This window comes from Convolutriloba macropyga, chromosome 11, assembly GCF_964194025.1.
Source record: "Convolutriloba macropyga chromosome 11, txConMacr16.3, whole genome shotgun sequence".
Taxonomy (NCBI): Eukaryota; Metazoa; Xenacoelomorpha; order Acoela; family Convolutidae; genus Convolutriloba; species Convolutriloba macropyga.
In genome coordinates, this window is record NC_134478.1 from 18,965,440 (window position 1) to 18,978,846 (window position 13,407).

At 37.0% G+C, this 13,407-nt stretch overlaps 1 protein-coding gene across 3 annotated transcripts in view; it reads left to right on the forward strand.

Moving 5' to 3' along the window:
• Window positions 1-13,407, forward strand: part of LOC142349717 (uncharacterized) — a 50,722-nt gene that overhangs the window by 1,058 nt on the left and 36,257 nt on the right. For all 3 annotated transcript variants that reach the window (XM_075401448.1, XM_075401450.1, XM_075401449.1), the window contains exons 2-7: window positions 1,642-1,925; window positions 2,286-2,330; window positions 3,020-3,307; window positions 4,452-4,684; window positions 6,300-6,496; window positions 7,111-7,247. In XM_075401448.1, the coding sequence (XP_075257563.1) occupies window positions 1,642-1,925; window positions 2,286-2,330; window positions 3,020-3,307; window positions 4,452-4,684; window positions 6,300-6,496; window positions 7,111-7,247 (1,184 nt within the window). The remainder of the gene's footprint in view (window positions 1-1,641; window positions 1,926-2,285; window positions 2,331-3,019; window positions 3,308-4,451; window positions 4,685-6,299; window positions 6,497-7,110; window positions 7,248-13,407) is intronic.

Genomic DNA, 13,407 nt, shown 5'->3' on the forward strand with positions numbered 1-13,407 from the left:
ATTTTTTTAACTTTAAATCTTAATAGTGGTATATGTTAACCTCAAATGTGGTTATTTGAAGCCCACTTTTGAACTTCCTAGTCCCATTGAGGCTCCCCCTCCCACCCCCCGACTGAAGCAGGCTGCAATTGATTAGAGCTCCCAGTAGTCGTTCGAGAGCAATTCTTCCGACGTTTAGTCTTTATTCGAAGTTCTTTTGTCTGTATTCGAAGTTCTTTTTTTAAACGTTTGACAAATTCTGCTTTGTAGCATGTCTCAGTGGCTTCCTTGAGGAATAAACAAACTTGTTTTGGCTATTTCAATTTACAGCTGATGGATTTTCATGACTTGAAAATAATTGTTTCAAAAAAGTTCATTTTTTATTTGAATCTTCAATTTTTCTGATTTTTTGTTACCCAGTCTTAATAAATACAAGTTAGATATAAACTTTTTTGGCATCGAAGAAAAGTGCATTTGAATAAAGCTAGTTTTTCTTCACTGAATTTATTTAACGGAAATAATTTTTTTAAAAGTTTGTCTTTGTTTGAGTTTCTTCTTTGTAAACGTATAACATATATTGATTAATGACAGGTCTAGAGGGTTTCCATTGCAGGAATGATGGAACCTTTTTTTACTTGAATTGATAGCTGAAGGTTTTCATGACTTTGACAAATATTGTTTACAAAAAATTATTTCTGCGTCTTGTTTTTTTTTATTTTCGTTAAATACCTTTTTTTTGTTAATAGCAGGTCAAATCAGAATTTTGTCGTCGGAAAAAGGCGCATTTAAATATATCTGAAGTTCTCAACGAATTGATTATGGTTATAACGGGTATGAAACCGGGTTTTTCGATCTTTGTGATGGTTGTCTGTATTTGGCGTTATTTTTTATTAACGTATGACTTTTTCTGGTAAAAGACAGGTTTTATGGGCTAAAATTGGAGGATAAATTGAACCAGTTTAATAGTTTAAGTTTTTGCTGATTGTCTTAATGACTTTAAAATAATTGCTTTAAAAACGTGTTTTCTTACTCTGTATCTTCTGTTCTTCTGGCCTACTGGTCAGTTTATGTTTGTCCAGTCAGAGTTTTTATGCCTGAAAGTCTCGAGTTTTTCTGACGCAAATTTTCGAGTCTCAACTTTTGACATGCCCTTTTTTGGAGGCGAAACAGGGTTTACAGTGTTATATATTAGACAGCTGATTTTAGTTCTTAGACTTCATCAGTGCGGCGCTTAAAAGAGAATTACTTAGTGCGTGTATGTTTATGACCACCAAAAATGTAAAATCCATTTATTGGCCCTTGCTAACGTGGAGAGAGCATGGTTGAGCAGAGAGTATTTTCGAAGATGAAACGACTGTTTTAAGTGTACGTTGAATATTTTGATTGTTCGAGTTATTTTTTAGTTCATTGCCGAAATTTGTCTTAATTAAGACACTGGTCTGATAATTTTCAAAAATTTTATAGTTGAAAACTGTTAGGTAAAAATGTTCCAGTTTTCCTTTTGAAAGGGCACTTTGCAGATACGTTTTGAAAGAGTTTCATACTCGTTGACTATTTTAGTTTGAACCCAATAGCAGATATTGATTGGGAGAATTGATGGGCAAATTATGATTTGCCGACTTTGAGGCTGTTGATTAATATTAATTGAGATACTGATTTCAGATCATTCAGACGAAGCTGTGACACCGCAGGCGGATTTCCTAAATAACCGTATCTTTGTTGACTTGAGTCTGGGTGTGCAGCAGGAAGATGTATCTAAAAGTAGTGCTGTCGAGTCAAGAAATGAGGAAAGCTATAGTCAGGTTAGAGTGGAAGTGAAACAACAGCAGCACAACCAGACCCCGGATGAGCATCAGAGCACAGATAGTGGGGCGATTGATGGGGGATTGGGAAGCTGTGACAGCTTATCTACTGATAGTGAACTCTCACCTAATAAAGTCAAACATGTTAGTACTTAAATAACAATTAGAATTCAAACTGAATGAGCTGTGTAGATATCCCACTGTCACATTACAGTGATGCTTATTTTCAACTATTTTCATCTTGTTAAATTTTTTGATTTTGCCTAAAGCTCACAAAAAATATAGGTTTCTGCCGGTAACTGAGAACAGCTTTCATATTGAGTTGGTTGAAATTAACTAAACGACAGATTTCCATAACGTCATATTTCACCAAATTTTTTTCTGTGTTCAAAATGTTGACACATTTACTCTTAAAGTACTCAATAATCTCCTGAGCTTGTAAAGATTTTTAAATATCACTTCAATATTTTCATCCTTCTCCGGCAATTTTTGGATTGTGTTCAGGTGGACTCGGGTGCAGATTCAATTGATTCCATGTCAAATCTTCCTGTAAGTACAGTCTTTCAACAGTCACTACTATTAGCTTAATATAACACCTCAGGCCATAAACGCACAATTACTTTCAAAGGGAAGGCTCTGATTCAATTGAAGTTGAATTAAACACAGGCTAAGATCAATAAGCCATTGCTTATTTTGACTGAACTGTAACTGCAGATTTCTGAGCACCCAGTCCTGTTTAGACTAGCGTGTTTATTTATGACGGAGTAAACTGAATCAATGGTGGATAAAGAATATTTAACGGCCTGAAAAGCCGGCTAGCTACAATCGTTAGTTGCTGTTTATCGAGCAATATATGCCGAGATAAACATGCGTCTTTTTAAATGCCGCTTTTTAAAGCGAGGAAAAAATCGATGGAAGCCATTTATGACGGTCGAAAAGTTGAGAAAGAATCGATATTTTGCTGACTCATATTCATTTACAGCCTTAACTAGTCTTATTGGTAAAATTTCATGCTCACATGTGGAGTAAGTATATCGAAGTATACAACATTGAACTTGTTTACTTTTTAAAACTAAATGAAAAAGAACATGAATCATTTTTAAAAATGATGTTTTGGAAGAATTTTTGCGTCAAAAATGACCATAAAAAGAACGATTGTCTGTTTTATGTATTGGTATTTTTAAAAAAAAATTAACAGAAGAATCAGTCGGCAATGAATAAATGATCTACTGTTTTAGAGTGACTCGATCAGGAACTCGTTATTACCCTCCGCTTGTGAACAACCTGTCGCTGCAAACAGGAGATTATTGCATTCACCTATCTTTGCAAATATTGCTGTCCCTCCTCAAAGTGAAGAGATCACTCGTAGTAATTTGGTGTCAATGACGGAGGACCAAAGCAATGCTCCAAGCGCGTCTGTGCGAACTACGAGGCCTATTGTGAGACCAAGTACTCATATGGAACCCGATACTAGGAACTCAATTGCGGATCTATTAAACGAAAGCAATGATTCCGATGACGCTCCGGTATGTTGTGTATAAATGTATATAATGTAATTTTTGGGTTTCGTTTTTAGTTGCTGAACTTCTATTTTTCATCAGTCCGGAATATTGTTCAAATTTTTGAATATTTGAATCATCGTTGTTGAAAAGCTCCACAGGTATGGCCTAGAATAATGAAGCACCAGAGAAAAATACTCCTTTTAAAAAAATGCTAGGATTTTGGAAAGTACATCAGATGAACTATATAACATATGAAAAGATTTTGTATTTTTTGCACACGCAGCTGTACAATTAGTTGGCCAATACTGCAGCAATACGTAAGACACTATCAATGAAGAATGCTCCTTTCAAGACAAGAGAGTGCTTTTAAAATGTCTCATCTTAACAACAAAAGTAAACCTTTTCACTAGTCCACTTTCCTCAAAACTTCCAAAATGTACTCCCAAGTTTCACAGAGCAGCCATTCATCAGCTTGTATGTGTGTTTCTATGTGTAGAAAATTAAACTGTATGAGGTACCGCTATATACAGTACCGCATTATGTTGTATTGAACCTTGTTTCCTGTTTAAACTCCATGAAACCATTCAAATGTGTTTTCGCTCCTACCGAAAATGCGCGTCAACATTAAGTGCGTTTCCCCATTTATATTTGATGAAGGCACGTTACAGTCAAAAGAACGCTTTTCCACCGTTAGCACGTGTAGGGGCTTTCCTCTTAAAGCTTGCCGTTATATTAAACCAAAGGCATTTGTATTTGAACCTTTTTTTGTAGCCATGGATAAAAATCGCGTTCTTAGCTACCCGGTGAAGAAATAGTACGGTTGTTAGTCGCCACTACATTTATTATTTGGCAATATGCAAATCGAGTAATTAGCGAGTGTTACTAAATTTGTGACGACTTTTGTGTTCACTTACGGACTTCATCAGCCTTTAAACTTTGTTCTTGCGAAAGAATAAAATTGTTAAGCAAACAAGATCTGAAAATAAGGAAGAAATGAACGATGATTTAAAGGAAATAGCTGAAAATCAATCCGAGGCTATGATAAATCTTTTTTCCTTACATATTGCAAATATTTATCTTTTTTACCCCAATCTTGCATATTATTCACATTATTTGCGTATTATTTTCTGAGAAATTTGACGTCTGAGAGCAAAAAATAATGTTTCAGCGGGCAAAGCCGCGAACTTTTTCCTTGGCTCAAGAAGTGAGCACACGGAAAGACAGCAGATCTCAATCCATCGCATCAATTGGAAGACAGTCCACTTTAGAAAAGTATCCAAAGAAATCGAGCAAAGCGCCTCTACAACCTCCAACTTCGTATAAACAACAGCCGCAGACTAAGAAGAAGTCTTTGAAGGAGAAACTATCTGGCACAATATCTTCTCATCACTCCAAAGCAAGGTTAGGTCCTTATAAGAAACAACCTTAAGAATGTTTGGGTTCTTTCAAGTCTAATAAGGTCCTAAATTTGAAAATGAAATTTGAATTTCGGCAGAAAGCGAAGTGTCAAAATTGGCGACTTAAATGCCAATGAACCCTCATTGGAAAAAAATTTAGAGCGGAAATTGAGCTCGAGCGAGATTGTATTTTAGATCAACTAATTTTGTTAGAAAGTCTTAATTTTATTTTGGTATTTAATTGCTGAACGAAGTTAGAAGCAACTATTATAGCAATGTGTTTCTTTTTGATGCAAATTTTTCGTCTGGCCAATTTGACTTTCCAAGTGACTTTAATCACGCCTGATTTCTTGAATTTTGCGTGATCTAAATTGCTCTCTCATTCGACTCAAGTTGCAATTAATTGTTTTTCTTAGACATGTCTGTACTCCCTAGAGAAACTAGCCTAGCTTCCTATGTGTTTAGTGGCGTGTCCGGACGAAACAGTCCCAGACAAAACAGTCCCAAATTGTAAAATATTCCCAGACAAAACAGTCCCAAACAAAATACCAACCTTGTGAGATGTTGATTTCGACTTTTTGCAATCCGACCGAAACTGCACCCATGAATAACTTTTTCTTTGTACCAATTTCTTTTCTTTTGTTGTTTTAATCACAATGGAGCGTTGGGTATCAATTGAGGTCATTTTCTTGCCATCTAACGTTCTCCCCCTTTTTTTCTGAGTTATAGTGGCATTAGTTGATTACTGACGGTACGTTACCCAGGTCGAATGGGAAAATTTAACAGGCGATTAAATTTGCTCCAACTATTAAGCGTATTCGGTTTTGCGATCTTTTTGGGAGAGAGCAGTTGAAATCGGTTTTTGCTTTCGCTTTTATATTCGCCGCCTTTGCGCAATTGTTACCATATAAGGGAAATTAAGAGACTGCTCGCAAGTTTTATAAATGTTAAATCCGAGCCATACGGGGTTCAAGGCAATTAAGGGCAATTTTGGTAAGTAATTTCGACATTTAGGAACTTTACGTTATGCATATGTGAAATGAACATTACGGGAAGTCTGTTTATCAACTGATTTTTTTCCCGAAACGTACATAGCGTTGAAGCGTTATAATTGAGTTAAGTAAAATGGCGAAAATCAAATTTTATGAATTTTTATATGTGCTATTTAAAAGCTTTAAAATCAGGTATGGTTGCATCTTGAATTTTATTTAATTCATTTTCTTAGTTCCCAAATTAACCCTCAGAAAAATACGCTTTGTTTGGTTATCAGGTATGCTTTTCCTATGTTGCAGCGTGTGTAGCCTAATTTAGCCGCTGGACCTAAACTAGAGACAACTGACGGGTTTTGGTTGCACATTGCAAAAGTTTATTCCATAATGCAAATGAAAGACCTATGAATTGGGTGTCAACAGTGATATTAATGCTGCACTATTATCTGCATATGCTTTAAAATTGCTTTTGAATTTGTTGTTGGTTTGGATAATTTAGTTTCAATCCTATTAACGGTAGATACTGTTCCGCTGCTTGCTTCTAAATCCATTTTTCATTTTTAGTTTTTCTTAAATACCTCTTGACTTACTTTTTCTGGACTCTGGTGTCATTATCGGCTTTATTTGAAGGTCCGAGATTGAGCCAATGGCGGGTGGTGACTTGGGAGTCGAGAGGAGCTCTTTCCGAAAGTCACTGGATGATTTAATCACACAGGAAGACTTCCATTTCAAGGACAACCAGCTGTCCAATGGGACTGGGGTTGGCTCTGTCAGCCACTCTGTCATGTCCTCCACATTCTCAATTGCCACTACAACCGCCGCTGCAGGTCTCTTATCACTTTTAGAATAACAGCAAGCAACAGAGTGGAAAGCATTTGTATAAATGAAAAAAAATAAGTTTAAACAGAAAAAGCGGTTGCTTTCTGACTGGAAAGTACTGAAATGCACTGCGATTATTATAGTGATATTTAATAGACAGAATATATTCTCGAACAGTTGACAGAAGTTTTTTGACCAAAACGACTCGAAGCGTATACGCTTCTAGTTTTTTTTCCTGGTAATGTTTTTGACTTCCCAACTGAACACTAAATTTTTACGGTAAAGGTTCCCGGAAACGTATAAATTACTTCAGTTATATTAAAGGTTTTTGGATCTTTTCCATTTGTGCCCCCCCCCCCCCCCCCCCAGTACGTTGTGCGCGCCCCAGTTACAGAGAACGTGCCATTACATAGTAAATCATCATGTAAAGATATAGCACGTGCTGCGTCTGGGGGGGGTGCAAATAATATGCGCCCACAAAGCTGGGGGGGGGGGTACAAACAGAAAAGATCCGGTTTTTTTTATCGGTTTGATATTGTTAACATTAAACAATTTGTAGCTATCGTTCTGAGGTATTGAGTGCGTGTCCTCGAAGCTAATGGCTCTTTGGTGTTATTCGTAGGCGGTGCACCTTCCATGGACTGTCTGTGCCTGACAGAGGACGAGGGTGACCAGTACTCTTCAGATGACCTGCTCAGGTCAGAGAGTATGGGCTGCTTCCTTGATGAATCGTCAGCCAAAACACCCTTCGCCTTCTTCGTAAGTATTTTCTACTAGTTTAATTCCTATTGTATATTTTCTAACAGACAAGTCAGCACATCAATCATCGTGCTAAGAAATGGAGTTAGTTGTGCATTGACAATTGTTTTTCCTTCTGAAGTGTAAAAAAACATTTGTCACTCCCTTTTATCAAAAGAATGAAAGCGACAACCCAGGAAGAGAAATATAGATCAATTATTTTTAATAGCCGCCCTCATCTTCTCAGCCGGCTATTTTTGCGCTCGTATTTTTTACAATTCAAAGAATTTGAATTGTATTGGGGCGCTGTCTTTTTTACGACTCGAAGAGGAGTATTGGAGAAGTCCTTTTTTTTTTAATCAATTTTAGTAGAGTGATTTTTGAAGCGGGAAATGAAACGCGTGAAAAAATTTGGAGTGATTTTGGTGCTGAATAAAAGTGAAGAGCGGAGCGAAAGGAGAGTGGTTTTTGTTCAAACCGCTGTTTTTGAGAGAGCGAGAAATTGATGTGTGAAAAAATTTTCTCTAAGCGAGCGAAATTTTTTTGTTCACGTGCGGCATTTTAAAGCAGTTTTTTATCATTTGTTTTCGTTAAGAGGTTTGGTTATGATTTTGTTTCTATTTTAGGCTGTTTTCGGTAGTGGTTTGAAGGTTTTTGGAAATTCATATGAATTTTATGATAATTCGGTGGTTTTTAATGTATTTTTTTGCTGATTTTCGGGCTATTTTTTTTGCGTTTTTTATGATCATTTTGTTTTACTGGCTTAAATGGGTATTGAAGAAACCCCTTGTACTTGAGCAGTATTATGATAACAATTGTTTACAGTTTTGGGGGTAAGAATCATTTTTTTGTTGAAAAATATGACAAAAAAAATGACGAAAATTAGAACTGTTTTTCTTAATTTTTTGCAGTTTTTCGGTTTTTTTTGTGTTTAGCTAAGTTTCTTTGCCTACTATGACTTGCCTATTGTTTTGCGAGCATCTGGATACCCTATTGGCTAAAAGGATTTTTTCTTTGGATTTATATGTTTTTTGAAATATTAAAAAATATAGTAACTTTTTCCAGTTTTTCAGTGAAAGTTGTTTTTGAGCTTTTTTTTCATAATTTAGCCTTAAGTTTTTTTTGAAAATTCACATAAGTGGTTTTTGTAAGTACTAGTTCGTTTGATGAAGTTATTTTGGCAGCGATAGTTTTTTTCGGGACCTCAATTTATAACAAAATTTGATCAGATTTTTTTATCATATTTTAACAGATTTGATTTTATTGTTTTTACTTTTTTGTTTCATGACTTTGTTTTGAGATGATTATAAATTAGTGAGGGCAAGTTTTGTTTGATGAGTAGTTGGATGGCGTTTAAATGGATTTTCACTTCGAGTCGTTTCCGGAATTCTTCCGGCTATGTTTTTTTTTTTAAGATCTGTTCACACATTTTCATGATTTTTGAAGTCAAATTGGAGTAGTGATTTTGGTCACGCCGAAACAGGAAATGGAGCGAAAAAGCGAGTGGTCTAATTTTAAAGTAGAGTGCGAAAATGGTGTTTGAACAAAAATTCGGTTTCTCGGTAGTGGTTTTTTGTTCACATGCGGCAATTTCACTCTGATTTTTACTGTTTTTTCGATTTTTTGGATCGGATTTTTTTCTAAATGGTTTTCCCAATCCATTCACAGCTCATTCTAGGCCTAGTTTTTTCTTTGAATTAAAGTTTCATTTCTCGCTAGTGGTTTTTTTGTTCACATGCGGCATTTTGACATTGATTTTTTGTTTTTTTTTTCTTATTTTTTGATCTGATTTTTTTAAAATGGTTTTCTCAATTCACTCATAGTCCATTCTAGGTCTAGTTTTTCTGTTTAGTCAATGAAAATTCTATGAATTGTACGTCAGGACTTGTCCTGCTATGTTTTTTTTTACTTCGTCAAACTTTTTTTCGCTTTACCATTTTGCCGCTTTTTCGACATTTTGCGTGAAATCTTTTTGACTTCTCTAGGCTAGTTTCTCTCTTCTCTCATTCTGCTAAAAGTGAATTTGAACATCAGTTGCTAAGCAAAGCAATTCAAAATGAACAGAGTCGGTATAAAAAATTGAAGTCAGAAATAGAAACGGGATAAACCCATAAAGCCCAATTTTAGATGCCCGCTATTTGAACGTCGTTCCTATAAGTCTTAGTTACCACCTCTAATGCTTATTGGTGTTGATAGTAGCCCCTGTAGCCTCTCTCTAAGAAACAGAAGTATGTTCAACTACGAAATGCCATCAAAATAAATCGGACTTAAAAAGTATTTTTGTACAAAAATCTTTTTTTCAATATATTCTATTCGTTCAATCCCAATCATGCTTATTGGAATCAACGGCGGCTATTTTCCGGCAATCTGCCGGGTATGTTTTAACTTGCGCTCTTTCAAAAGTTTTTGGGAAGTTACTTCCTTACCAAATAAGATCACATTTAGACCGGAGCCATTTGCTATCTACAAGAAAGAGTGGTTTTCGGTCTTGTTAATCAACACAGGACGCATTAATTTAATTGACAGACATCAGTCGCTCCACATTGATAATAATGAGATGTATCAACCGTACTATTCGAATAAAATTGATGAAGGCATTGTTACGGAGTCCATCAATTGTCGTGACCTTCTGCGAAGCAACGTTCTTCACTTTAAATTTGAATTGGGCAGTGAACTTAAAGGAGTTTGACTTTGGAATGAAATATCAATTTTAATTGCTCTCAAACGAAGTTGTAGCAATCATATTAGTCCTGCGGCGGTTTTCATGCGCTTATTTGCTTGCACGATTTTTTTTCTGACCCTATGGCTTTTCATCCTCTAAAAGGAGATAAACTGGCTATGCCCCGAGGGCTTAAAGTTCTTTGAACCTTTGGGCTTGCTAGACTCGTAAGCGATTCACCAAAACTGTTTCGGAGACATAAATTCATGATGTGAAGGGTGGTTCATAGAGTTTGACACCCCTTCCTCCCACATTAGCCTCACTTCACCCCTTCAATCCCCACCACTGCACATTGTTCCAACGATAACGCAGCGAGTGCCTCCCCCCCCCCCGCTGAGCTAACCCCACGACCGTTTAATTAAGCATAAGCCAAAGCTTGGCTCCCTAAACCGTAGCTAGCTGCTGATGAAGTCGGTTATGTTTATAAATCGAAAACCTATTAAAAACAAAAGAAACTACATATCTGTTTGAAATATATATAAATTTTGACGATAAAATTTTCAACGTTTATAGAATTTCTTCATTTCTGGCAATAACTTTCCCTGTGAACACTTACCATGTATTAAGGGGGGAAATCAGACATCCCACAATACAAAACTTGTAGGCGTGTCACGGAGGGCTTATTAGTTATGTTGAAACTTTACCATGGAATCGTATATCTGTCTATGGAATAAAAGTGTTCTTTTTCCTCTGAGAATTCTAGTGACTAAGTTAAGTTTCAACAAAAGTGCTGAAAAGCAGCACACCATGAATAGCATCTCTTGGGAGTTTTACACGCCTCCTTCCCCTACCCTTTCCACCCCCACTACTCCTCCCACCATACTTTGATGTTTGGAGTAAATATACGGTGAGGAGAATAATTTCGTGGTTTGATACCCCCACCCCGCCCCTCGCTTGTGCACCCACGCTCGTTTTCTCCTCAAACAATGATCATAGTCTCCCTGAGCTCTAATAGCGACTACTAGAGTTAGCTCCTCACCAACTATGACGATGCTGAATTTTAATTGGTTGAAAAAGACTTTTGTAAATTTACACAGCACGCTTTTGTTATCTTGAAATTGAGACGAACGATTCTGCTCAGTACAGTTCAGTTGCTTACAAAAAATACTTGAATAAAAACTTGTAGCAGAAAAAGAGCGTTTTCACCGAACCCGCGCTCCGAATAGCACTTAGCAAAAACTTGCAATTAAAAGCCTTTATTAGAAAGGATATTGCAACGATAACTCTGTCTTCATACAATATAGCACTTGGTACTAGCACCTACATAGCCGCCTCTAAAAAGATAGAAAAGGTATAAGCAATCAGAGAAGAGAGTTATCATATGGCGACAGAGATGTTGAACGCTTACTTCTGTTAAAAAGAAAGAAAAATTTGCAACTCATGGAATTAGCCATTAACGGAAAAACTTACAATCTTCGAATCATTAAAAAAACAAACACTGGAATTAGCCTTTATTTTATCGCACAAGAAGACAATCAAACCGATATCAAACGGATCCGTATTACAAAAGACTCAGCACTTTACAATTTCTTTCAAAACTATCGAATTCGAGAAATTAACCAAACCACAAGCACAAACCAACTTTACCCATTCAAAATTATTTGAGCATCAACCTTTTGTTTTGCTAGCAAAGAGAAAATACAACACAAGCCAAAACAGCACTTCTGTGACACTGTTGGAAGGCTATCACCCTAGAAACCCGTTCGTATTCTTCAACGACAAAACTATCGACAGAAAAGTAAGTCAAAAACTTGCAGCGAAGAACCACAAAGACCAACCACATAGCCTAAACTGCAAAATCTGTGACACAGCTAAATTGGAGAAGCGCACAAATTGCTCGTTCCACAAAAATATTTCAACAACGAACTGATTAATAGAAAATGGCAGATCCAAGTCCGCCTCACGTACATCTGAAAAGATTCTCAGGACTACCAAACGAAAACTGGCCTGAATTTGAAGGACTACTGAGCAAGCATTGCCGTATCTAGAATTCCTGAAGCGAATCACGATATCTTCACCTACACTTAGCTGGAAATGCACTCAACTATTACCTCCGACTCGCCGAAAATACAAGAAACGACCTAGACGATTCGCTTGAACAACTACGCAACCGATATGCAGGATTAGATCAAAGAAGAAACTGAGCTCGATCTGCAATCGAGAAAGTTTGATCCTGTGAAAGAACAACCAGATGACTTCCTAACGGATCTGCAACGCCTCGCCAACCTCGCAATTGTGGACGATCCTGCAGCTCACATAGACCGCACTGACGAAAGAACAAGACGAATAAGAGAACAATTTATTCAAGGCATGCCTTTCAAGTACAAGAAAGTGTTGTTGTGAGAGAATGATAACATCACTGTAAACGAACTATGCGCTATCATCAAACGACGAGTCAGAATTGATCAGATAAACCCCGAACCACAATACACCACGGCATTCAATACCTTAAACGCATCAGGAAAACCTGCAGTGGCCCAAGCCATAGAAAGCATAATGGCGGCAGGAATAGCATCAATGCAGGTAGCACGGCCACCGCACCAGCGCGTGGAGAGTACTCAGTACCCTAGCTCCAGAAGAGGAAATGACTACAGAGGCTACAACTACAACATGCAAACATACCAGTATAATGGAAACCAAAATGACCGAGGATACAGTAACAACTACAACAGCAGAGGACGCAACCGTGGAAGTTTTCAGAGAGGTCGAGGAAATTATTCGAGAGGAAGGTCAAACTTCCAACGAAACGACCGAAGTAATGGACGTACCGAAAGATCTCCTACACCAATGAGAACATTTTGCAGAACATGTGATAGCAATGAGCACACTGCCCGAGATTGTCCAGAACGTCAACCAGCATACCGCGATGGAAATATGCCATTCAATCTGCAATAAAAAAACTAAATAACCTGCATGTTTTTCTATAACATATACCAGATAGCATGACAAACTGTAGCGAAAATGTATTTATAATACCTCTGCAGTTCGAAACATTAATGATGAAAGCAGTAGTAGACACTGGAGCATTCCGCAGCGCCTTGTCAAAGAAAAATTTTGATAAAATAAGCAGAAACCTCTACCAAAAACCAGAAAAAACAAATCCTCCTGAAATAAACGTTTCTACAGCTTTCCTACATCAATCACCCATTTTATTCACAGTCCAACTGACATTCAAAATTGGCCACTTACAATTTGAAGAACAGTTCATGGTGTTTGAAACACTTTCCGCTATCCTTCTTGGCTTTCCCTTCTTTGACAAAAGTGAGATTATTATTGATGCCCATAACAGACTACTCAAAACACCAGAATTTACTTTTCAGCTAAATCTAATGCACATAAAAGGCAACAACAAACAAAAACGTCTCAACAGCCGGAAAAAAATTATGCTCAAAACCAAAACAACCTATGCGCTCTCACCTGGGGAACAAAAAAACCCTGGAACTAATCCCGTCGGAGGAATCT